The sequence below is a fragment of the Camelus bactrianus genome, chromosome 8 (genome assembly GCF_048773025.1).
Source record: "Camelus bactrianus isolate YW-2024 breed Bactrian camel chromosome 8, ASM4877302v1, whole genome shotgun sequence".
NCBI lineage: Eukaryota > Metazoa > Chordata > Mammalia > Artiodactyla > Camelidae > Camelus > Camelus bactrianus.
In genome coordinates, this window is record NC_133546.1 from 64182983 (window position 1) to 64207695 (window position 24713).

Here is a 24713-nt window from a genome sequence, read left to right on the forward strand (position 1 = left end):
CAATTATATTTAAATTATTTGTCAAGAGTTTGGTCTAATTGTTGTAAACATATTGTTGCTTCTAGTCAGAATTTTCAGCTGAAAAGCTGATGGTCTTTTCAGTAACAGAAATCTTGAAGGAGGCTGACCGTTGCCTTGCAGGAGGGGAAGAAGCCCTTAAACAAAGATAGTAGCTTCACATGTGCATGGGAACTTGGGATCTGGGAATAAAAGTTCAGCTCAGGTGGTCAGAAAAGAAAATATTCAGGTTCCAAGATGTTAGAAAGAAAATTAATCTTGTCCCAAAAAAAGGTGATTTGTTAAGGTGGACGCACTGTGCTAACAGGAGAAAGGGAGTGGCAAAATGGAAACGCAGACGTACTAATGCTTAGGGGGCCAGTCTGCCCCACTGATGTTGCCTTTGACCTGAAAGTTGAAAGTGCTTCCGTGTGGGTGTGAAGGCCCCAGGGGCAAAAAAACACGTAAACTTGTGACTGTGTGGTGTGATGTTGAGCATACCCAGAGAACATTCTACAAAGTGACTCAGACTCTTTACTCTATTGGCCAAGGGGGTAGTCAGCCCATCCAGGCATCTCCATATAACAATTTTGTTAAGACTAACTGAACCCATACACAGAAATGAAAATTATATACATATAAAGATCCATAAATGGTCTGGAACTGACACTTGACTGAATGCAATGTATGAAATGTGTAATTCTCTCAAATAATTATTTGCACCCTGTGATGTACATAGGGACTGAGGAATCTGGAAACAACAATAATAACAACCTATCTTGAACTGTAGACTTCCAGGGAAGTTTAGATACATACAGACATGTCTTGTGGATAATGGGGGTGTGAGACAATGGAATTCAGGTTTCATGAAGTGACACTGGATATGGTCAGGGTCTGAGGAAATTGTGATTTCAGATATAAGACAGACGATGTTACACACCCTTGAATCTCTCCCTCTCCCGTCAGTAAGAGTGCTATTTGAGGAGATATTTGTGTTTTCACTTCAGAAGAATCTAAGGAACTCTCAAGACACTAGGAGATGAGAGAGCTTCAAGAATCTGTACTCAGCAATACAGAAGCCCATGTGGCATGCTTAGGATGGCAAGGGTGACGGTTCTGGATCACAGAAGCCAGCAGAGATGAAGATTGCTATCAGTTGAAGTCATTGGCTCTCTGATTGCTAATCATATGTCATATGATTAGTTTTAGCCTCATTACCCCAGGAATGGCTTTGTGATGCGGTATATGTCTGTATCTCTAGTCCTAGTGCTCTCCAGCTATGCTCTTTCTGTCGGATCAGCATTCTGCATACTCTGGTATTGATGGCTAGGGGTTGGGGGTGGTAGCAGAGGGTGTGAATCTCTTTTGGTTGGAAGAACCACTTGCAAATTGGAGTGGGAGTTGAAAATGGATCCAGCCCTCGGGTAGCCAGATGACACTCCTTATGTGACACCATGAACAACTCCCTGCTTGCAGCACCTCGGCAATAGCTTAAGAGCACTTCTGTTTAACCATGTCATGTCTGAAATCATGTGGGATACACTTGCTCCAGATTGTTTCTCTTCAGACGAGTATGTCTTTGGTCACACAGAGTCTAAATTACCCTGGTGACCTGAGACAGTTCTGAGAATTTGGCTCTACCCTACTGACCATCCTGTGGTGCTTATAAAGATTTGCTCTTTTAGTATATCCAGAGAATTATTAGCTCCCAGGGATGCTATAAGTTGCTCCCTATAATTTTATAAATTACTTGGTTAAATGCTAAGCACTCTTCTTAATTGCAAGACTTTTCAGGGTCTTAATATGCTAATACCAATTAGAAAAAAGAGATGATGTGGTATGCAGCATTTCACACATTTATTTGAATAGTTCTCATAGAATACTTATTAACATCTCTTTGTCACATAATTCTTATTAATTACTTGCAGGACAATACTGTTTCAAGGAGTACAGTTGTAGAAATATTGTTTTACAGAAATTAAAGGAACGTTAGCCCGACCTTTTAAATTAAAAAAAATTCTATCAATCCCTGACAGAGCTGAGTTATTATTTCTAGGTGGAAACTCCAACTTCATTAACAAGATTATATTCACCAAATTACCTCTCTGAGCCAGGGGGGACAGTCTGTCACCTCTTATTTTAAATTTCCAGGTGATTCCCTTGGGAATTAACATCTAGTCTGCTGTAAGAAAAACAAATTCTTCTCAATGGAAGAACTCTGACTGCTTTGTTATTTAGTCATGGTTACATATTTTCCCTATTTTTTAATTAACTTAGTTTAGAAAAATCACTAAAAGAAAAGTAAAAGGATACTGTCAAGGTCTTACTGTTGAGTTTTAGAATTGAAGTTTTGGGTATAGTAGAAGAGTCATTTTCTAGGAGCATAAATGTCTGAATCTGACTTTTCTTCTAGTCAAATACAGGAGCAGCTCAGACCAATGTCCCTCCTGCCCGTGATGATGTAATTTACCAACAAGGGGCCTTTGCATGCTGTGTTCTCAGATGGGGGCTGGAAGCTGGAACTTTCTGGTGCTTTAAAGTTCACTACGACTGAGAGGTAGCTGGGATCATGGGTCTTTAAGTGACAGAGAATCTTATGACCTCCAGGCATTTGTGATTGGGGGACTGCCATTTCCAAAGATGTAGGTAATGTAATATGTGATATAAAGAAGGACAAAAAATGAGCATATGTTTTCTGATTGGCAGGTTGAGAGAAAAACCCTGCTTGGATGTGTACCTTTGAGGTGGTGTTTGGGACCCCAAATTATGGGTCTTCAAACCTCGTTACCTTTATTTCTCCAGCAAATGATTACTTCACAGACAAAGCAACACAGCACAACTTTTTCCAGGATCGATCTCTTTAACACTGCCAGACTAAATATATGATAATTCAATCTAAATATTTTCGAAGTGTTTGTTAAAGCAATACATTTTTTGCTTTTATGAAATGATTCTGGGTAACTGGGTATTGTATTAGTGAGTACAGGCCAGATAGGCTGTGTTAACAAACACCTCGAAAATCTCAGTGGCCTACAACGCAAAGACTTATTTTCCATCCACACGACACTAATAGCGCGTACAGGTCCATCCTGGGTCAGCTACAGCTCTGTTCCCCGTCATCTTTGGGATCAGGCTCGTGCAGTAGCCTCTGTCTGGAGTATTGCCAGTTTTGTGATGGAGGGAAAAAAGCCTTCTGTCCAGAAGTAACATGTATCACTTTGACACTTCTTAACAGCCAAGAACAAATCACGAGACCAAGTGTGTCATTGATGGGGTGGGAAGTATAGTCCTTCCCCAGACAGGAGCAGTGAATGCTTTGAAGGAGAATGCAGTTTACCGCGGAGCTCCTGGGGTTGTTTTAGAGGGGTGTGGGTTATAGAGTGGAAAGACTCAGGAACTCATTGCTATCCTAGAAGCCTTCTGGGGGCCAACTCTCAGTCTAGAGGCTCTCGAGTTAGGCAGTTCAGTTCTTCACTTCTTCAACATGCACCACTCCTGTCAGTGCTCCAGAGTGTCCTAAACCGCTGCTTACAAAGGATGAAGACAGATGCCTGAATCAGTCAAGGCAGGGAATAAAATTTAAGGGATTTTTTAATTTATGGAGACCCTTCAAGCTTATTTCATTAAAAGAAATACGCTCTTCACTCAACTGTGTAAACACTTCTTTTGGAGCTTTTAAGTTTATATGTATGAATAAATTTATATATTATTTTAAATATATATTTATTTATATTTATTTTGAAATAGTCACAAACTTACAGAAAATTTACAGGTCCATTTCAAAGATTTTTTTTTTTGAAGCATTTGAGAGTCAGCACCCTGTTATTTGAATTAATTTTTTTTTTAATAAACCACAACATTTTCCTTTGTGACCACAATAGAACCCTGGTATTAGTCTGCTGGGCTGCCGTAACAGGATACCCGAGACTGGGTGGCTTAAACAGCAGCGTTTTGTTTTGCTGACAGTTCTGGAGGCTAAAAGTCTAAGATCAAGGTGTTGGCAAGTTTGGTTTCTTCTGAGGTCTCTCTGCTTGGCTGGCCACAGCCTCTTTCCCTCTGTGTCCTCACACGGCCTTCCTCCGTGTGCCCACATCCGTGGTGTGTCTCTGTGTGTCAAAATTTCCTCTTATAAGGACATCAGTCAGATTGGACTAGGTCCCACCCCAACAAACTCATTTTAACTTAATCACCTCTTTAAAGGTCCTGTTTCCGAATACAGTCACTCTCTGAGGTACTGGGAGTTAGGGCTTCAACACAGGAATCTGAAGTGGGTCATAATTCAGCACATAAAACCATCAAAGTCAGGAAATTAACATGAATGAAGTTCTACCATCTAATCTTCGGATTCCATTCACCAAATGTGCCCATAATGTCCTTTATAGCAAAAGCATCCAGCTCAGAATCATGCATTGCATTTAGTTATCATGCCTCTTTAGTCTCATTCCATCTGGACCACTTTCTCAATTTTTCCTTGACTCTCATGGCCTTGATACTTTTGAAGTTAAGGTCAGTATTTTCATCAAATGTCCCTAAATTTGTGTTGTCTGGTATTTCTTGATGATTTGATTCAGATTATACGTCTTAGCAAGGATACCAGAGAGAGAAGTGATGCTGACGTCATCTCATTGCATCCTATCGGGTGGTACCAATTCTGATTTGTCCCATCACTGATGATGTTTCCTTTTGCTGCTTGATTAAGATGATGTCTTCCAGGCTTCCCTAGAGGTTTATTCTTTTTCCTTTTGTAATTACCAAATATTTTGTGGGGATGTGCTATGAGATTATGTAAATGCCAGTTCCTCACCAGAATTTCAATTTGCTTGTTTATTTATTTATAACTCTATTGTCTTGGATTTTCTTAGTTTAGTGGGTTATAATCTGTTACTACTGTTATTTATTTTGATGATCTAATTGTCTCAAATTTGGCCAAAGGAAGCTCCTTCAAGATGATTTCTAGGTCCTTTAAAAATGTCTCATTCATTCTGTGAGCATTTTCTGGCACAAGATGTCCTAGGCTCCTCTTACGTTTTGCCTGTTTCAGCCATGGAATTAACCATTTTTACCAAAGAGCCCTGGTTCCTTTTAGTGAGGAGCTGTATTGAGATATATTTTAACAACAGTGTGTCTAAATCCATCTGTTTTTAATAGTGTCCTATTGTAACAATATAAATATTATACCTGTTCATCCTTGGCTTCCATAGAAATGTATATCTGAACAGATTTCTACTAATCTTTTCTGTGTTTCTGTGTTGTTCATTTTTTTAGTATTTTTATAGGTGAATATACAGATATAGTAATGTGTATAAAGAAAAAAACACAATCAGATATTTATATATAAATTAGCATAGATGAGTCCTAGTTCTAGAATTTACTTCTGGAAAAGAAGTGGATCTCATTTATTTCCATTCCAGCAGAGTAAGAAAGAAATAAGAAATCTAATTAGTTTCCCAAATTCTGCTTTCATTCCTCTAATCAATTCATCAGAGATGTCACCTGGTTACTTTCAGAGTCCACTGCTTGGATTTGATAGTAGAGCCAATGTAATGCCACTCCTAAAACTAAAATATGAAGTGTAATATGTATTTAGAATGAGATTTTAAAACATTGGCCTAGGGTGCCTCTTCCCACACAAGGACAATTGCATCTGAGTTAAAAACAGGTGTGCCTCTTTTCATTTATTTATCATATCCAACTGAGAAAAGACTTCTGATTTTCTTGAATTCCCTCCATATTTGAGGCAGTTGGAAAAATCACGTGATTGTTTCTATTCTTGGCTCTGAAACTGTTCTATTTCTCTTTCTCTTTCCTTCATTGTGCTCCTCACTTTCTTGGTCCTCCTCCTTCCTTGCCCGTCTCGGCTTCGTTAGTTCACATCCTCTCTGGATACAGTCAGAGTCATCAGTGGTGGAAAAATGTGACTGCCTGGAAGTCTGCCTTTGTCTTTAAAACTAAATAGCTTGACAGCCTTTTAACTTACACGCTTGTCAGAGATGGCATAGAACATTTAAGCTTTGTTACTGATTTCTGACATTTAACTCTGTCGAACAGTGTGGAAGATGCAATCCAGGAACTTCTTATTGGGAAAAAGGCATATTCATTTCTTTACAATCCTTGTCTTTTAAAGTTCTTCTTTCAGGAACTGTGACCATGACCTCCTAGAAATGAAATTTTTTGAGAACTCTAAAAATTTTTTTTAAAAAAATACCTACTTCTGGACAATTGACCAATTAGAGAAAGCATAGCAGGTATATTGTCTATAAATACGACCTTCAAGTTATAATATTTATGAGCAAGTCTCTCACAGTTTATGATAAATGGTGTTATAGGAACTAATTAAAAAAGGAGCAGGTTTTAAAATAACTTCCCACTTCTGCAGTTCTTTGGTTTCTGTGACTCAGGGATCATCTTTCTCTCATATGGTGTTTGATATACTTCATTGTGTATGCTGTGGTTCATTTCCTACCTTAGCCTGGTTCTTTTAAATTGTCTAGGGACTTGTCTAAAAGAATGTTCAAAATATACTCTGTGACACATAAACAGTTTAATTTAAAGGTCAATGGAAATTTAAAAAGCCAAATACACAATAGAAAGTGTCATCAAATAGCAAGTCAGGATTCATTTCCTCTTGTTTTTCATCCTCATTTCTTTTGAAATATAAACCAGCTCTTTAGGTTAACAAGCATTTACAACCTAATGTATATTTCATGTTAGCAGTTATACAAACATATTATCATGCCTTTAGATCCTTTTGTAATTTCTATGAAGAAAGCTTTTTGTCTTCATCCGTTTGGGCTGCTCTAACAGAATCCCACAGACTGCCTCGTAAACAACAGGAATGTATTTCTCCCAGTTCTGGAGGCTGGGGAGTCCAAGATCAGGCATTGGCAGATTTGGCGTCTGGGAGGGGCACACGTCCTGGTTCACAGATGGCCATCTTCTCACTGTGTCCTCAGGTGGCAGAAGGGGTGGGGGAATTCTCTGGAGTCTCATTTATTTGTAAGGACACTCACCCCATTCACAAGGGCTTCACTCTCATGATCTAATCACCTCCACTAAGGCCCAAAGTTTAAATACTACTGTCACACTGGGGATTGGATTTTAATATATGCATTTTGAGAGGACACATTCAGTCCATAGCACTTTTTATTTAGAAATCATATTCTTTTTTGGAGGGTTGGGTATAGCTCAGTGGTAGAGTGTGCGCTTAGGATGCACCAATCCCCAGTACCTCCATTAAAAATAAATAAACAAACCTAGTTAACTCCCCCCCAAAAGAAAAAAACAAAAAAATAAAAATTAAAAAAGAAATCATACTCTTTTTGATAAAGAATACATTTAGTACAATCACCTGTTCACAGAAAGCTTAATAATAACAATTACAGCTCAAGTATGGCTCCTATTTATTGAGCATTTACTATACACTTGGCTTTTTCATGTAGCTCTCATTCTCACGGCAACTCTACAAGGTAAATAATATGTCTCTTTTACAGATGAGGAAACGAAGGCTCATTGAGCCTTAGATAGCGTTCCCATGATCCCAGAGATAGAAAATGATGGGGTGAGGATGAAACTCAAGCATTACTAATTAAAAAATTCATCAAATCCCTTTTCATTACATCACACAGTCTCTGCACAAGCCTCCCAATGCCATTTGACATGTTTCTTTCTTAGAATTGCTCTCCTTGTCCATGTGCTGAAACAGGAACACGGATTCCGAGATCCATGCTTTCACTTTTTTATATACTCAGTAAAAAGCGTGTCAAATTATGTAGCATGATTTTCACTGGACATAATGGGCCCCAATAAATATTTATTCGGTGCAATATTGATTCCAGAGCAATGTTGTTTTCATGCATTTAAAGGACAATGACAACTTAACAAACTGACCCGTGGCATGGTGTGTGTGGGTCGAGTCTTGGGGCAGCTCTGGTTCCCAGGTCTCTACGGTGGCATATCAAAAAGTCAGATGTTTATTCCTGGAATAAACATTCCTCCCAGAAGAGTAGCTCTGAAGCCACACTGGAATTTTCCAAATATAGTATCATTCAGGTGGTCATTTCCTGGGGTGCGTAGGGATCTGAATGCAGATCACGTTTGTGCAAACCTCACTATGTCTTTATACCTGAAAAGTGAACTCAATGTCTCTGCTTCCTTTTAAAAGGCATCTCTCTGAGGTCAAGAATTAAGTAATGAACTTTTTCTTCCTTTGGTCACTATCATGAGAACTTGAAGATAAATAAGATTGGTACTGTGCAAAATTCAAAGCAGCAGCTCAGTACGACACGTGCTAATGCATCCTCTATCTGTAATATGCTGTGAAAATTATGTTTCTAATAAAATGCCAATTTAACTAATTTCCAACTAGAAATGCTTCCATCACACAAATTGTATTGAGGCATTGAATAATACATTTTTACTTCACACTGGAATGTCTTTTATTTTTCTCAGAGTTTTCTCATCTTCTCCCCAATAGTTGTGCTTTTTGAACAAAGTAACTTTTTAACATTGTGAGACTTGTGCTTCAACTGGAGATGAAAAATAAGACATACATTATTAAAACATGACTTCTTTGGGGGAAGGTATGGCTCAGTGGTAGAGCATGTGCTTAGCATGCACAAGGTTCTGGGTTCAATCCCCGGTACCTCCATTAATAAATAAACCTACTTCCCTCCCCCTCCAAAAAAAAATGACCTCTTTCTTCACAGATTGAAACCAAAATGAAGGTCTCCTTATCTTAAGTACTCATCACAGGGTCTTCCTTCCTGAAAGACCCCAAGTAGTTGAGGATGAGGTATGCTCTCTGGACACTAGAAAACTGCGCTCTCCCTCCCAGTTTGTATTTCTGTACTCCACACTAGATTCTCCCAAAGGCTGGCAGGGCAAGTTTGAAACAGGACTAACACTCAAGTGGTGCTGGAGGATCCTAGAGTGTAAAAGCAGCCTTCAAGAGCCCATTTCATCTTATAAAAAGACACCGCAGCTCATCCTGCTGGAATCTGGGTTGCCTTCGGAAACTCAGCTCTTTACCTACAGATGTGAAGTCTTGATTGACCTGTCCCGCTTCTACAGCTAATAGAACTGTCAGCTCTCCTGTCACTCAGCCATCACCGGTCCTCAAATATAATAAAGGCCTTGAAAGTAATCTGGAAAGTGAAGCATCCCAAGGGCATCACCTTCTCAAAAAGGAGGCTGCTTGTTGAACTAAATACGCTGCCTCACATGGCTGAATTCACAGCAGAGGGGAGTGAACATGAGACAGCATTGGTTTTTTTCATCAGTGTAATTTTCTTTTCCCTCTCAATGTGTTCATATCACTTCAATCTACGAATGTCCCAAGTGTAGTAACACAAAATTGAACCTGGCAAGGTCAGAAAAGCTAACTCAGAGAAGATTCTGATTCGTGTGTGTGTTGAAGGCTGTGTGTGGGTAACAACAGTTCGTTATAAGGGGAGCTTTGTCTGTCTAAGGGAAAACTAAAACCCGGTTTCAGTCAACTCCATTTATTGAGCCATCAGCATATATTGAGCTCCAGATCTTGATTGGTATTGTTCTCTCTGCTGAGGTGAGAGACAGAAGATGCTCTGACAGAGATTGTTTATGCTCACAAAACATCCATATTCGTCTTTACATTTTCAAAACTCCCTTTCTATTATGTTTGGACCACGTGACTAAGTTCTTACCAATGAGATCTGAGCAGAAATGAGGTAAACCTCATTCAGATATAACCCTTGAAAACATATCGCATGACTCTAGGTTTTTTTCATTCCTGTGTGACCTTGGAGGCCACATGTACCAACTGGCATCACTACAAGGTAGAAGTAACCTGGATTCCTGAGTTTCTGCTTAGAAGAGAATGCCCAGTTGGACTTTTGATTTATTAAGCTATTGAGATATCAGGGTTTGTTTGTTATCACACCATAGACTATCCAAGTTTTTTTTAGTGCTAATTAAAAAAAAATTATTTTTTGTGTTTTATCTGTACAACATTATATTTTGACTTCTGTATACATTACTGCATACTCACTACCAAAGGTTTAATTTTCATCTGTAATCATACCCTTCCCTTCCTCTCTGGTAACCACTACTCTGTTCTCTGTATCTATGTGTTTGTTTTTGTTTGTTTGTTTGTTTATTATATTCTACATACAAGTGAAATCATATGGTATTTGTCTTTCTCCATCTGACTTATTTCATTCAGCATAATACTCTCAAGGCCCATCCATTTTGTTGCAAATGGCAAGATTTTGTTTATTTTTATGACTGAGTAGTCCATTGTATATATGTATCACATCTTCTTTATCCAGTCATCTGTTGATGGACACTTAGGTTTCTTCCATGTCTTGGCTATTGTAAATAATGCTGCTATAGACACTGGGGTACACGTATCTTATCAAATTAGTATTTTCATATTCTTCAGATAAATATCCAGAAGTAGAATAGCTTGATCTTGTATGGAGATTCCTCAAAAATTAAGTGATTTTTAGGGTGTGTTTTCCAGATTGGCAACATGAACATCACCTGGGAACTTACTGGAAATGCATATCCATGAGCTCATCTGAGGTCTACTAAATGAGAAGTTCTAAGGATGGGACCAAAAAAAAAAAAATCTATGTTTTAACCAGCCCTCTAGGTGATTCTGATATATACTAAAACTTTAGAATTGTAGGTCTATACTATTTTGTTGATGTAGACATAATCCTTGATCTCAAGGCTCTCACAGTCTAATAGACAGATGCCCATATATCATAGCCTCTTCTCAATTTTCCCAAGAACCTCTTGCCTTAACATAAATCAGGCTCTTCCCCAAGGATAGGGCATTCCTTGTAGCCATCTCAAAGTGATGCTTTTTATTCTTTTACCACTCACATTTCATACATGAGTATTGGTGACGGAATTGATGTTCTCCTTGCTTCTTTCAACTTAGTACTCCCTTACTCTCTTACAAGAAAAGACTTTTTCTTTAGGGCCATTCTATTCAGCCCTATCACCCACCCTCTCTAATGGTTCATGTCATCTAGAAGCTTCTGGGTCTCTTTCATTTGTTGATGATTTTGGGACCTGAATCACAATCTTTACCTCCACTACAATGATGGATCATATCTATGCACAGTTATGCTTAAGTCTCTGCTAGGTAAAATAAATTCACATATCCTCATAAGCTTTGTTCTATTTCTCTTCTCCCCGTTTACAACCAAATTTCTGGAAGATTTGTCTATAATCATTGCTCCATTCTTTACTCCTCTCAAAACCATTACAGTCTAACTTATGTCCTCTTCAATCCACCTGAATACTTTCTGTGAAGGTCCTGATGGCTTCCATGTAGCTGAATTCAATGGATAATCTTGGAACTCAGTAACCTAATCTGACTCTGATGACCACAGCCTCCTTTTAAAATGATTTCGCCTCTCAGCTGTCCTGCTATCCTCTTTTATCCTTCTGTTTCCATCTTACATTTTCTGGCCAGTTATTCTGTGTTCTTTACACAAATTCATCTCCATCAAAGCACAGTCCTGGGCTTGCTCTCTACCCACTCTGCACTTTTTTCTCATGCTGTATTCCTTCCCTAAGGAATCTAGATAGAACTGTGGTTTAGTTCCTGTGGATGACCAGATGATTGGCAGTTTATATTTTCATTCAAGATCTCTCTTCTGATTACAGTCCAATATGTCTGACTGCTCACTGACTTCTCTTGGGTACCTGAAACATAACTTAGACTCAACATATCTAACCCTGACCTTAGAATCTGGCCACATACCATCCCCAAACCTGGTCTTCTCTTATCTCAGTGAATGATCATCTCATCAGACCATTTATATATAAGAAAAAAAATTGTCAACCAAAAATTTGATATTGGCTAAAACTACCCTTTAAGAATGAAGGTGAAATTAAGACATTCCCAGATACATGTAAATGAAAGCAGTTTATCACTAGTAGATCTGCTTTACAGATTACTAAAGGAAGTCAGTTATTTCTTTTATGATTCATGCTTTTCATATCCTGTGCAAGAAGTATTTGCCTAATAAAAGATCATAAAATTTGACTCCTATGTTCTCTTTTAGAATTGTTTTAGTTCTAGCTTTAGTGTTTAGGTCTCTGATTCATTTCACATTAATTGTACATAGTAAAGTTTGAGATTTTTTTTTCATATTGAATTGTTTTAGCACTATTTGTTGCTATAACTATATTTTCTCTGTTGAATTACCTTTGCACTTTGGCAGGAAAAATAATCAATTGGCCACATACATGTGGCTCCATTTCTGGACTTTGTATTCAATTTCATTGTTCTCTTTGTTTTTTCCCACACCACCACCTTAATTACTAGTGTGTCCCAGAATTAGGCACTAAAAACCCTCCAATATTGTTCTTTTTCAAAGTCGTTCAGCTGTCCTAGATTCTTTGCATTTCCAGATAGTAAATCTGAGAACTGACTCATCAATTTTTATCAAAATTTTTTTAAAAAGTGGGATTTTGATTATAATTTCATTGAATCTAGAGTTCAATTTGAGCAAAATTGACACTTAATAACATTGAGTCTTCCAATCAATAAACACAATTCTCTCACCATATACTTGGGCCTTCTTCCATTTCTCTCAGAAATGTTATAGCCTTCAGTGTATGAGTCTTGATCATATTTTGATAAATTTATCTCTAAGTATTTCATTTTTTGTGTGTGACTGTAATGTATTTTTAAGTTCCAATTTCTGCTGTTAATTATAAACTATAGAAATATAGTTTAAAAAATATTGACTTTTTATCCTGTGACCTTGCTAAATTTAGCCCTAGTAACTGTTTAGTGGATTCCTTAGGATTTTCTACCTAGATATTCATTTCATCTATGAATAAAAATATTGAGTTTCTTCTTTTCCTTTCTATATATATGCCTTTTTCTTTTTTTCAACTCACAGCACTGAGTAGAGCTTCCAGTATGATCAGTGTGACTACTAGACTGTTGGGGTTCCCCTCCTGATACTACACCCTGGAAACTGCTTTCAGCTAGCAAGCTGGGGTGATTGTAGGGTCCTCATGACTTGTTCCTCTCTTTGGGGTCACAGTTCTGGACTGCTTGATGTCCAATGGCTGAAAATAGTTGTTTCTTCTATTTTGTCTGGTTTTCTGGTTGTTTATGGTGAGAAAGCAATTCTTATAGTAGTTAATATTTCAAAGGCAGTATGCAAGTTCCATCTAAAGGACCTTTTAAACAACCACTTCCATATACTCTGAGATTTATACCTGTATTATGCCATATCACTAAAAAATTATGTACTCATAGAAATTCCTTCATAGGACTGTGATTTGACATTACATCCTCAACATTTTCTGAGGATTGATCTTAGTAATAGTCACACAATGGTTTTTCTCCATTATTTTATCTTTATTTTCTAATAAATTGACTTGTTTTTATCACATATAGATTTATTTTTTTATTTTATGGTAACAACATTTAATATGATATTTATTCTCTTAGCAAAATTTTAATTACCCAATATGGTATTATTAACTCTAGGCCCAATGCTGTACAGCAGATCTGTAAAGCTGTGTACGGAAGAAATTTTGTTCAATGCCTTATCTCTAACCATTTCCTTTGAAGTTAGTGATAGGAAACTTGATAACTCTCAAATTACTGCTCTATTTCCTTTTATCATACAGAGAGAAATATACAATGTATGTTTCCTTTCTTCTGTGAGGGCTGTCTAGGGAATCAGATTTTAATTGGGATCTTTGGTATAATGATCTCTTTTGTTTGGAACTACTTTTACCATTGTCGTAATAACTTTATTATTTTATTTCTTTATTGGGAGCCACCTCAAATCCTCTTCAGAAATTGGCAGAATATAAATAAATTTTTAAAAGGTGAGGCTGCATAGCATTTACAAGCATGGACCTTAAAATCAGACATGTAATTGTGTCCTACCTCTTCTGTTTTTTGGCTGTGTGACCTGTAGCAAGTTATTTAACTTCACTGATTTTTCCATTTCTTTATCAGTAAAATGGTGATATTAACATCAATTTTATTGGGTTTCTGGAGATTTGGTTGGTGTCTGGAACACATCATACTAAAAATGACAGAGGGGTTTCTAATGATTATTAGAGAATTTCAGCAGGTCTCATTCTGCCTGAATTTTATTACTGTTCAAATAGATTGTTCATTGCGAATCACAAAATTCTACAAGTCATCTGTCATCATTTTTTTTGACGCCCATTTGTGGTAAGAAATGTAATTCTTGAGGCATTTTGGGTGCATCCTTGAAATACATAATTCCTTCCAGCCCTCAAAATGCTACTCAGGACAAGTAAGACATGTTCTTAAGGTTCTTTGTTGTAAATCCTCCTTGGTTGGTTAGCTGACAGATCTGGAGATTTTTAAATAATTAATTGATAGTTTTTTTCTTCCATTTTTATTGAGCTATAATTGAAATATAGTATTGCATAAATTTCAGGTATACAGCATAAAATATCTGACTTACATACACCATAAAATGATAATCCAGTAAGTTTAGTGAACATCCATCCTCTCATATAGATACAAAATTAGGGAAATAGAAAAAAAATTTTCCTTGTGATGGGAACTCTTAGGATTTACCTTCTTAACAACTTTCATATGTAACACACAGCAGTGCTGATTATGTTGATCATGTGGTACGTTACATCCATAGTACTTACTGGTCTTATAACTGGAAGTTTCTACCTTTTGAATAACTTCATCCAATTGCCCCTCCCCCAGGCCCTGCCTCTGGTAACCACAAATCTGATTTCTTTTTCTATGGACTTGTTTGTTTATTTTTGAAGTATAATTGATCTATAACACTGTATTAGTTCCTGGTATACAACATATTAAATCAAAAGTTCTATACATTCCAAAATAATCACCATGATCTGCTTAATATGAGCTCTTACTCAAGCTCTGTGTATAATAGTCAAAGTTGGTCCCTAGTAAATGCAAAAGTTGACTGCTCTTAGCTACTTCTCAAATATTTTTATATTTTGGGAAAAAGTATTTGTATGAGTTAAAACATCTGGATACCTAACTCTGAGGAAACATGTAGGTGCTTATACCTCACACCCAGTGGTTTTGTACATAGAAGTACTCAATAAATATTTCCTGAATAAATAAATTAATAGAGTAACAAATACATTTAGATTTACTTACATTTAATCCTTCTAGAATGATCAACATGTGTTGCTATTATGATTCTGGAGTTTTCATAGTAAAAAATTAGAGAAATTTAAACTTGGTCAGTAAATGAGACAGCATCATTCCCTTGAACACTTATTGGACAATTTGGCTCCTCACAGTTCTAATCCTAAGTAGATTTTATTTTTTAAAAAAGAGTAGATTTTATTAAAATTAGTGAATAAAAATAAAATGAGTGAAATAATAAAATTAAAGAGAAGTAATATTTTACCAGCCATCAATTGAAACAAAAATCTGTATCTAATATTTATTAAACTGCCTCAGCCTACCTCTGGATGTGAATGGGGGCCACTTTCTATGACCCTGACTTCTCTTCTGCCCAATTCTTTTTAAAACCTAAGTTCATAATGTGGATTTTCTAACTGAATGAGATTTAAATGTTTTGACCGTGAGGAAGTTCTAAGTCAAATTTTTGACTCTCTTCCTATAAATTGTTCATGTTGCACAGTTTTGCTTGATCAGATTTTTAAAATGCATTTATCATATTGTGTGTGTTGGTAAAATGCCTTACATCCTCTTTTTAAAATACTAAAGTATAAATAGATAAATATTTTCAAAACATGTACTCTTATTCCAGGTGCTGCGTTAGGTATTAGAGACATAAGTCAAAACTTGATTTGTAAAGTATAGGAAAGAACATGGAAGACTAATGAAAATTGGTAAAAATGTCTCCACCCCTTAAATTTATGTCAATTCAAAGAGATAATATGGTAGATTTATGGAACCATAAATTCTTTCATAGATCTAGAAGTAGGAAAGGACTAAAGGGAGTATATAATACAGCTTTTTCCAAATGTGTTCCATGGAACACTGTTGCAGAAGATAGTGGTAGTTTCAAGAAATAAATGAACATTTCCTGTGGTCAAATAATGATGGTGCAATATCAGTGGTGGGTAAAATCGCTGGTGCCTTGACCCAAATCAAGGGAGTGGCTCCAAATGGTAATAGTGGCCATTGTATTCTTCACCATCACACACTTGCAGTAAAACAACAAAAAACAAACAAAAGTCAGTTTACTTAATAATGTCTTCACTGGGGTAGTAAAAATTATTAACATCATTAAATCTTGACTGTTAAGCACACATATTTTTAATAATCTCTGTGGATAAGTGGGAACTCTGCACAAACACTTCTACTGCATGTGAATTAGGACAGTTATTTTGAAGAAAAGGACTTGTAGAGTCGTTTGATTTGTAGCTGAACTAGCCATGTTTTTCCTGGAACACAAGGAAACGTTTCCTTTTCACTTGAAAAAATGATTTAACAAACAAGTGGTGTTGAGGCATGAATATTTAGCTGACACTTAAAAAGAAATGAATGAATTGGTCCTGTCACTTCAACAAACTGATGTCATTTGTTGCCAATGGTAGAACTTGAGCTTTCAAGTGGAAATTTGAATTTTGAAAAACATGTATCTGCCACCATGAGCTTGATAGCTTTCCACTATGTAAAAACTTTTCTGATGAGATTGGTGGTGATATTGATGGGTTTTTTGATATTGTATAATGAAATATGTTAACATTTGGAAGATCCCCATAACTCAGCGAATCAATATGCTCCAAATATTAAAAAATCATGTGTGGGCAAAAGATCCATTCAAAGAGCAAGCTAGATCAATAGATTTTAATGTAACATAGAGTGAAAGTTTATTGATAAGGTTTCTGATTCCATATTGCAGTTAACCTTTCAGAAGTGACCACTTGCTGAGTTTTGGTGTACTATCAAAGAAGGATATTCACAATTGCCTGATAGTGAATACCAGGAATACAGACTCAGAAGAGATTTATTAAAATGTAAGAAAACAATGATACTCTGTTTGCTAAATTTTTCTTATTTTGGAAAATATACTCCCCTAATATATTATTTATGGTGATTTGTAATGGGTATACTATTGTTATTTTTAAATATTTAAGTGAATATATAAAATGACTTAGTTTTAGTTTCTAAAAGAGTCAACATTAATAGAAATAACCAACAAAAACAAAAGCAATTTGTATCCTCAACAATTTTTAAGGATGGAAAAGGGTCTCCTGACAAAAACATTTGGGAACCACTGAACTAGAAGAAACCTCCTGAGATCACATTTAATCCTTTCATTTGCACATCTTCTGTTTGCTAATATGAAAATTAAAACCAGCACTTATACTTCTATGATGTTAAAAATAGCCATAAAGCGACCTTAAAACCAGTATAACTACGAGAAGTATGTCTCTTCCGGTTATTTCTAGGAACAAACATTATGGAGAATGAAAATCCTGAAATGTTATATGTGTTTTATTTTACAAAAATACCTTCTGTTTGTATATCAAATGAGAATTCTCCAAAAAGCTTAATGATATTAACATCAAAATAATGTTACCATACAGATATAAGCTGAGACTCTATGGAGATAGCAGCAAAATAGAAATTCAATAGTAAGGAATACATTCATTATACTTTCCCAAAGGCTTTTTTTTTCCCATAGAATTATGACACTTGACAAATGGCTGCAGGGAGAATGTGCCAAATGAGTTCCCCTGTTGTTTACAGCTTGTCACTTGCAGATGCAATGCACAAAGAAGATGAATGCTTCTTTCCCACTCCAGAGTACCTCTACTCATAAAGGGAAGTTGTTCTCTTCCTATCCCAACAATGATCAGCTTAGATCACTACAATAGATCAATAATGTTGTGGTTGCTTGATAAGTTTATGGAAAAAGAACATGAAAGATGGAGTCCCATTCATGGATTTCCCTGCAAAGAGACCCTGCAGAAGCCAAGGCTAAAGAAGCACTGTTTATGTTTTCTACAGGAGCCACTTTTCTTGTATCCAAATTGCCCTTTTGGTTATAGATTGCCAACTACTAGAGACTTGCTACTCCGAGAATAAGTCACAGACGAGCAGCCTTTGCATCCTCTGAAGCTTTTTATAAATGTAGACTCTTTGGCCCCGTTGTAGACATCCTAAATCAGAATCTGCATTTTAACAAGATTCCTCAGGCTACGTGTATATTTATTCATGTTGGAGAAGTACTGATGTATATCAGATAATCTCAACCATGGTTGCATTTTGAAATCATCTGTGGAGTTTTAAAAAATCCTGATGCTTGGACAACACTGCAGAGCAATTAAATCAGAATCTCTGAGGGTAAGACACTCCATTCAAGAGGAATAAGCCTTCATCAATCCATATTCATAGATGTACCTTTGGATTTATTATGGAAGTCAGTGGGGAAACATACTCCCTTCATTGGGACCTTTTTAAAAAACACCTTTATTGAGGTATAATTGCCATATTAAAAAAAAAAAACAAAACCCTGCTTGTACTTATTTGATAGGTTTTGACATATGCATACACCTATGGAACCAACACCACAATTAAGGTAACAGACATATCCATCAACACTGTAAGTTGTGTGTGTGTGTGTGGGGGGGGTAGGAACATGAGATTAACCCTCAACAAATTTTAAGTGTACAACACAGTATTGTTAACCATGGGCATTGTTTTACAAGATATCTCTAGAATGTATTCATGTTGCATAACTGAAACTTCATGCCATTGAACAGCAGCTCTCCATCTTCCCCTACCCCAGCCTCTGGCAACCAATCTATCTTCTGCCTCTAATATTTTGACTGTTTTAGATATCATTTATATGAGATAAGTGGAATCATGCAGTACTTGTCTTTCTGTGATTGGTTTACTTCACTTAACATAATGTCAAAAATCCAGAAATAGCAAAATTAAAACCACCAAATCAATAAAAAGTATTTAGTAAGAGTTCATTTTGCATATAAAAACAGTTCACAAACTGGGAGCTTTCAAATTCAAAGACTAATATGAAGTTCAGGGGCAGGATGTTACAGGATGGCTTAGAAGGTGAAAATGAGGAAGTTGTTTAACCTTTACAATGATTAATTATTACAATGGAGGTTTCCAGGCAGCAAGGGACTGGTTGCAAGTGAGTATCTTACACCATTTTAGGAAGATAACTTAAGTTTCTTTTCTGATTATCAGAAGCATTTACAAAAAGTGGCCCAAGTTAAGTTTCACTTTTTTTGCGGAATAAGCTAAATTAACTTTGATTTAAATGGCTTAAATAGTTTTGTCTGCTCGAGGAATTAAGTCTGGTCTCCATTTTGTATTTAATTTTAGTGATTTTCTCTGGATTCATCTACGTTGTTGCATGCAGAAACATTTCCTTCTTTTTAAAGGCTGAGTAATATTTCTTTGACTGTATACACATTTTCTTTATCCATTCACCTGTTAGTGAACATTTGGGTTGTTTCATATCTTGGCTACTGTGAGTAATGCTACAATGAACGTGGGAGTGCAGATACCTCTTTGAGATGCTGATTTCAATCTCTTGGACATATACACAGAAGTGAGATTGCTGGATCATATGGTAGTTCTATTTTTAATTTTTCGAGGACCCGCCATACTATTTGCCATAGCAGCTGCACTATTTTACATTCCCACCAACAGTTCACAGGGGTTCCAATTTCTCCGCACTGTTACCAACAGGATGTTGTTATCTCTTATCTTTTTTATAATAACCATCCTAACTGGTGTGAGGTGATATTCCACTGTGGTTTTCATTTGCATTTTCTGATAATTAGTGATGTTGAACACCTTTTTATTTACCTGTTGGCCATTTGTACACCTTCTTTGAAGAAATGTCTATTCAGGTCCTCTACCCAGTTTTAAATGAGGGTTTTTTTAATTTTTTTTTTTTTTTTGCTATTGAATTGCAGGAGTTTCTTATATATTTTGATATTAACCCCTTATCAGATGTAAGGTTTCCAAATAATTCTACCATTCTGGAGACTAACTTTTCACTCTGTTTTTTTTTTTTTTTTCCCATGAAGAAGCTTTTTAGTTTGATGTAGCTTCACTTATCTGTTTTTGTTTTTGTTGCCTGTGGTTTTGGTGTCAGACCCAAGAAATCACTGCAAAGACCAATGTCAAGGTGTTGTCTTCTATATGTCGTATAATTTCAGGTCTTATATTTAAATCTTTAATCCATTAGGAGTTGATTTCTGTGTATGGTGTAAGGTAAGTATCCAGTTTCATTCTTTTGCATGTAGATCTTCAGTTTTCCCAACACCATTTGTTGAAGAGATTATTCTTCCCCTCTTGTGTATTTTTGGCACTATATCAATATCAGTTGACCATTTATACTTGGGCTTATTTCTAGGCTCTCTATTCTACTCCATTGGCCTATATGTCTGTTTTTATGCTATACAGTTTGAAGTACTGTAGCTTTGTAATATATTTTAAAATCAGAAAGTGTGATGCCTCCAGCTTTGTTCTTCTTTCTCAAGATTGCTTTAGCTCCTCTGAAGCTTTTGTGGTTCCAAATGAGATTTAAAATTTTTTTAAATTTCTGTAACAAAGTGCCTTTGACATTTTCTTGTGGACAGCATTGGTCTGTAGATTGCTTTGGGCAGAATTTTAAACAGTCTCTGTTCTTCCAACATATGAACACAGAAGTCTTCCCACTGATTTGTGTTTTCAATTTTTTTCATCAATGTTTTGTAGTTTTCAGTGTACAAGTCTTTCACATCCTTGGTTAAGTATATTTCTAAGTATTTTATTCTTTTTTTTAAAATGTGATTGTAAAGGGGATTGTCTTCTTAATTTGCTTTTCAGATAGTTTGTTGTTAGTGTATAGAAAAACAACTGATTTTTGTATGTTGATTTTTGTGTCCTACAACTTTACTGAATTCATTTATTAGTTCTAACAACTTTTTGAGTGTGGGAACTTCACAGTTTTCTACATTAAAATCATATCATCTGTGAACAGGGATAATTTTACTTCTTCCTTTCCACTTTGAATGCCTTTTATTTCTTTTTCTTGTCTAAATGTTCTGGCTAAGACTATGTTGAATAGAATGGGAAAAGTGGGCAACCTTGTCTTGTTCCTGATCTTAAAGAACTTTCATGTTTTTACTGTTGAGCATGATGTTAGCTGTGGGCCAGGTCATATATGATCTTTACTATATTGAGGTGTACTTTTTTCTGTTCCTAATTTGTTATGAGTTTCAATCATGAATGAATATTGAATTTTGTCACAAGCTCTTTCTGCATCTCCTGAAATGATAATATGATTTCTATCATTCATTCTGTTAATGTGGTGTTTCAGATTGATTGATTTGCAGATGTTGGACCATCCTTGCATCCCAGGCGTAAGTTCTGCTTGATCACGGTGTATGATCCTTTTAATATGTTGCTGAACTTGAATTAGTAACATTTATTGAGAATTTTGCATGTGTGTTCATCAGGCCTATAATTTTTTTTCTTGTAGTATTTTTATCTGGCTTTAATATTTGGATAGTGCTGGCCTCATGAAATGAGTTTGGAAGTATGCCCTCCTTTTCAATGTTTTGAAAGAATTTGAGAAGGACTGGTGTTAATTTTTCTTTAAATGTTTGGTGGAATTCATCCTTGAAGCCATTTAATCTTGAGGTTTTCTTTTTTAGGAGGATTTGGTTGTTGATTCAATCTTCTTACTCTTAATTGTTCTAGTTAGATTTTCTATTTCATCGTGATTTAGTCTTGGTAAATTGTATGTGTCTAGGAATTTATTTCTTCTAGGTTATCCAGTTTGTTGTCATATAATTATTCATACTAATTTTTATGATCCTTTATATTTTTCTGGCATCAGTTATAATGTCTCCTTATTCACTTTTTTTTTTATTAGCAAGATCAACAGCAGTTAAGAGCTCAGCCTTTTATTGAATGTGTTAATAAAGAGGTTTAGTCAAAAAGAGCAAAGCCCATGTCATCATCATTCTCCTCAGATTCTTCTTTCTTTGCTTTCACTTTCTTCTCCTCAGCTGGGGCAGCAGTGGGAGAGGGGTCATGACCTCCTGCTGGTGCAGTACCAGCTGCTGGGGCAGGTCCACCAGCCCCTGCGTTGCAGAGAAGGCTCCCGATGTTGATGTTGGCCAGAGCCTTTGTAAACAAACCTGGCCAGAAAGGTTCAACATTTACACCAGCTGCTTTAATGAGGGCATTGATCTTATCCTCTGTGACCGTCACCTCATCGTCGTGCAGGATCAGGGCCGAGTAGATGCAGGTGAGCTCGGAGACCGAGGCCATGGCTTGGGAGAGTTCCAGGTGGGTGCTGCCAGGCACAGTGTTAGTTGCCAGATGAGTGAGGGCCTCACCCCAATATGGCCTTAGCCTCCTCAGAAGGACCGAGCACCTTGGCAACAGCTGAGGAAAGGGTCTTACTCACTTTTGATTTCATTTATTTGTGTCTTCTTTTTTTCTTATTCTAGCTAAGCGGTTGTTAACATTATTTGTTTTTTAAACTAGCTCTTAGTTTTGTTGATTTTTCTATTGTTTTTCTAGTCTCCATTGTGTTTATTTCTGCTCTAATTTTTCTTATTTCCTTCCTTCTGCTAACTTTGGGCTTAGTTTATTCTATTTTTCTACTTGCATAAGGTGTAAAGTTAGGGGTGTTTTTGAGATACATCTTTTTCAATGTGTACATTTATTGCTATAAACCTCCCTCTTGGGACTATTTTTGTCTCATACCATAAGGCTTGAGATGTTGTATATTTGTTTTCATTTGTCTCAAGACACTTTCTGATTTCCTTTTTGACTTCTGTGACCCATTGTTTCGTCAGGAGTGTGCTGTTAAATTTCCACATGTCTTTGAATTTTCTAATTATCCTCCTGTTATTGATTTCTAATTTCATACTACTGTGGTCAGAGAAGATACTTGGTATGATTTCAGTGTTCTTAAATTTGGTAAGACTTGTTAGATGTCTAACATGTGATCTATCCTGAATAATGTTGTGTGTGTGCTTGAGAAGAATGTGTGTTCTGCTACTATTAGGTGAAATGTTCTGTGTATGTCTGTTGGGTCATTTGGTCTGTAGTGTTCAAGACTGCTGTTTCCTTATTGATTTTCTGTCTGAATGTTTTCTCCATTGTTAATAGTGGTGTACTGAACTCTCCTACTATTATTGTATCACTGTTTTCCCCTTCAGTTCTGTCAATGCTTGTTTTATATATTTAGGTGTTCTGATGTTGGGGGTATATATAATTGTTATGTCTTCCTGACAAATTAATCCTTTTGACATTATATAATGTCCTTCTTTGTCTCTTGGGTCCATTTTTAATTTAAAGTCTATTTTGTCTGATATAAGTATAACTACTTCTCCCTCTTTTGTTTACTGTTTGCATGGAATATCTTTTTCCATTGCCTCATTTTCAGCCCATGTGTGTCCTTAAATATAAAGTGGGTCTCTTGTAGAAAGCATGTCGTTGAGTCTTGTATTTTATCCATTCAGCCACTCTATGTTTTTTGATTGGGGAGTTTAATCCATTTATGTCTAAAGTAAATATTGAGAGGGAAGGAATTCTATTGCAATTTCTGTCTGTCTGGTAGTTCTTTTGTTCCTCTTTTCCTCTCTTGCTATCTTCCTATGTGTTTCATTGATGTTTTATAGTGATATGCTTTGATTCCTTTTTCTTTTGCTTTTCTCTTGCTTTCTTTTTGTGTGTCTTCTGTAGGTATTTTCTGTGTGGTTACTATGAGGCTTCCATAAAACATCCTCTAGTTTTAACAGTCTGCTTTAAGCTGATAATAACATAACCTCAATCACATACAAAAACTCAACACTTTTACTGCCCCCTACACACATACACACATATGCAAACACACTTTATGTTATTGGTGTCACAGTTTACATCTTTTTGTATTGTGCCTCCATTAACACAGAGAAAAATTACATAGTTAAGAGCTTGGGCTTCAGAGTATGTTGGTTAGAACTGTTTGCAAATAACAGATGCCAACTTAAGCTAGCAGATACCTGTATCCAGATATTCAATTAATTTTACCAGCAACCTCTCCTTCCCTCTCAGTTTTTCTTCCTACAATTTAACTCCATTTGCAGGCATTCTCTCCATTGTACAGCTCTAGGTGTATGTTGTGTATACAGTTAGTGAACCCAGAGTGGAGAGAATGCTCCCATGTTTAGAGGATTCTGACTGGCCTAGCTTGGCTTATATATCAAAATTCCAAGATGGATCTGAAAATTCCCAGGCCCTGATGTATATAATACCTGTTCCCAGTTATTATACCATGCACTTATCTAGGTGTTGAGGGATTTTACAGACATAACTAAGGTCCCAAATCAGTGATCTTAAGATAGGGAGAATGTCTGGATGGGCCTATTATAACCACAAGAACCCTTTAAATCTGGGTGTAGTGGTCAGAGATGGTGATATCAGAGATTTGAAGTATGAAAATATTCAACACATCAGTGCCAATTTGAAGATGATGAGGTTCGTGTGGCAAGGATTGCAGACAGCCTCCAGGATCTGAGAGTGGCCCGTGGCTATTAGCCAGCAAGGAGTGGAGAACTCAGTCCTACAAAAGCAAGGAATTAAATTCTGCTAACAAGAATGATTCTAGAAGTAAATTTTCCCCGCAGAGCCTCTAGATGAGAATTGAGCTGGCCAACACCTTGATTTTTGCTTTGTAACTCTGAGCAGAGAATATAGACGTGTTTTGTTTGGACTTACGACC

At 36.3% G+C, this 24713-nt stretch overlaps 2 protein-coding genes across 3 annotated transcripts in view; one reads left to right on the top strand and one right to left on the bottom strand.

Annotated features, from left to right (window-relative positions):
• Window positions 1–24713, top strand: part of UBE3D (ubiquitin protein ligase E3D) — a 266407-nt gene that overhangs the window by 178956 nt on the left and 62738 nt on the right. The window lies entirely within an intron of this gene.
• Window positions 21926–22544, bottom strand: LOC105083101 (large ribosomal subunit protein P1). Of its 2 annotated transcripts, XM_010972852.3 has the most exons (2): window positions 22200–22544; window positions 21926–22124 (listed from the first exon to the last, which is right to left on the bottom strand). In XM_010972852.3, exons 1-2 carry the CDS (start codon window positions 22268–22270, stop codon window positions 21926–21928), a joined length of 270 nt encoding a protein of 89 aa, XP_010971154.1. In that variant the 5' UTR covers window positions 22271–22544. The 2 variants fall into 2 exon arrangements, with proteins under 2 accessions (XP_010971154.1, XP_010971153.1); XM_010972851.3 differs by having other exon boundaries at window positions 21926–22544.

Coding starts and splice junctions, on each gene's coding strand:
- LOC105083101 (XM_010972851.3), bottom strand. CDS start 22,270: ATGGCCTCGGTCTCCGAGCTCACCTGCATCTACTCGGCCCTGATCCTG.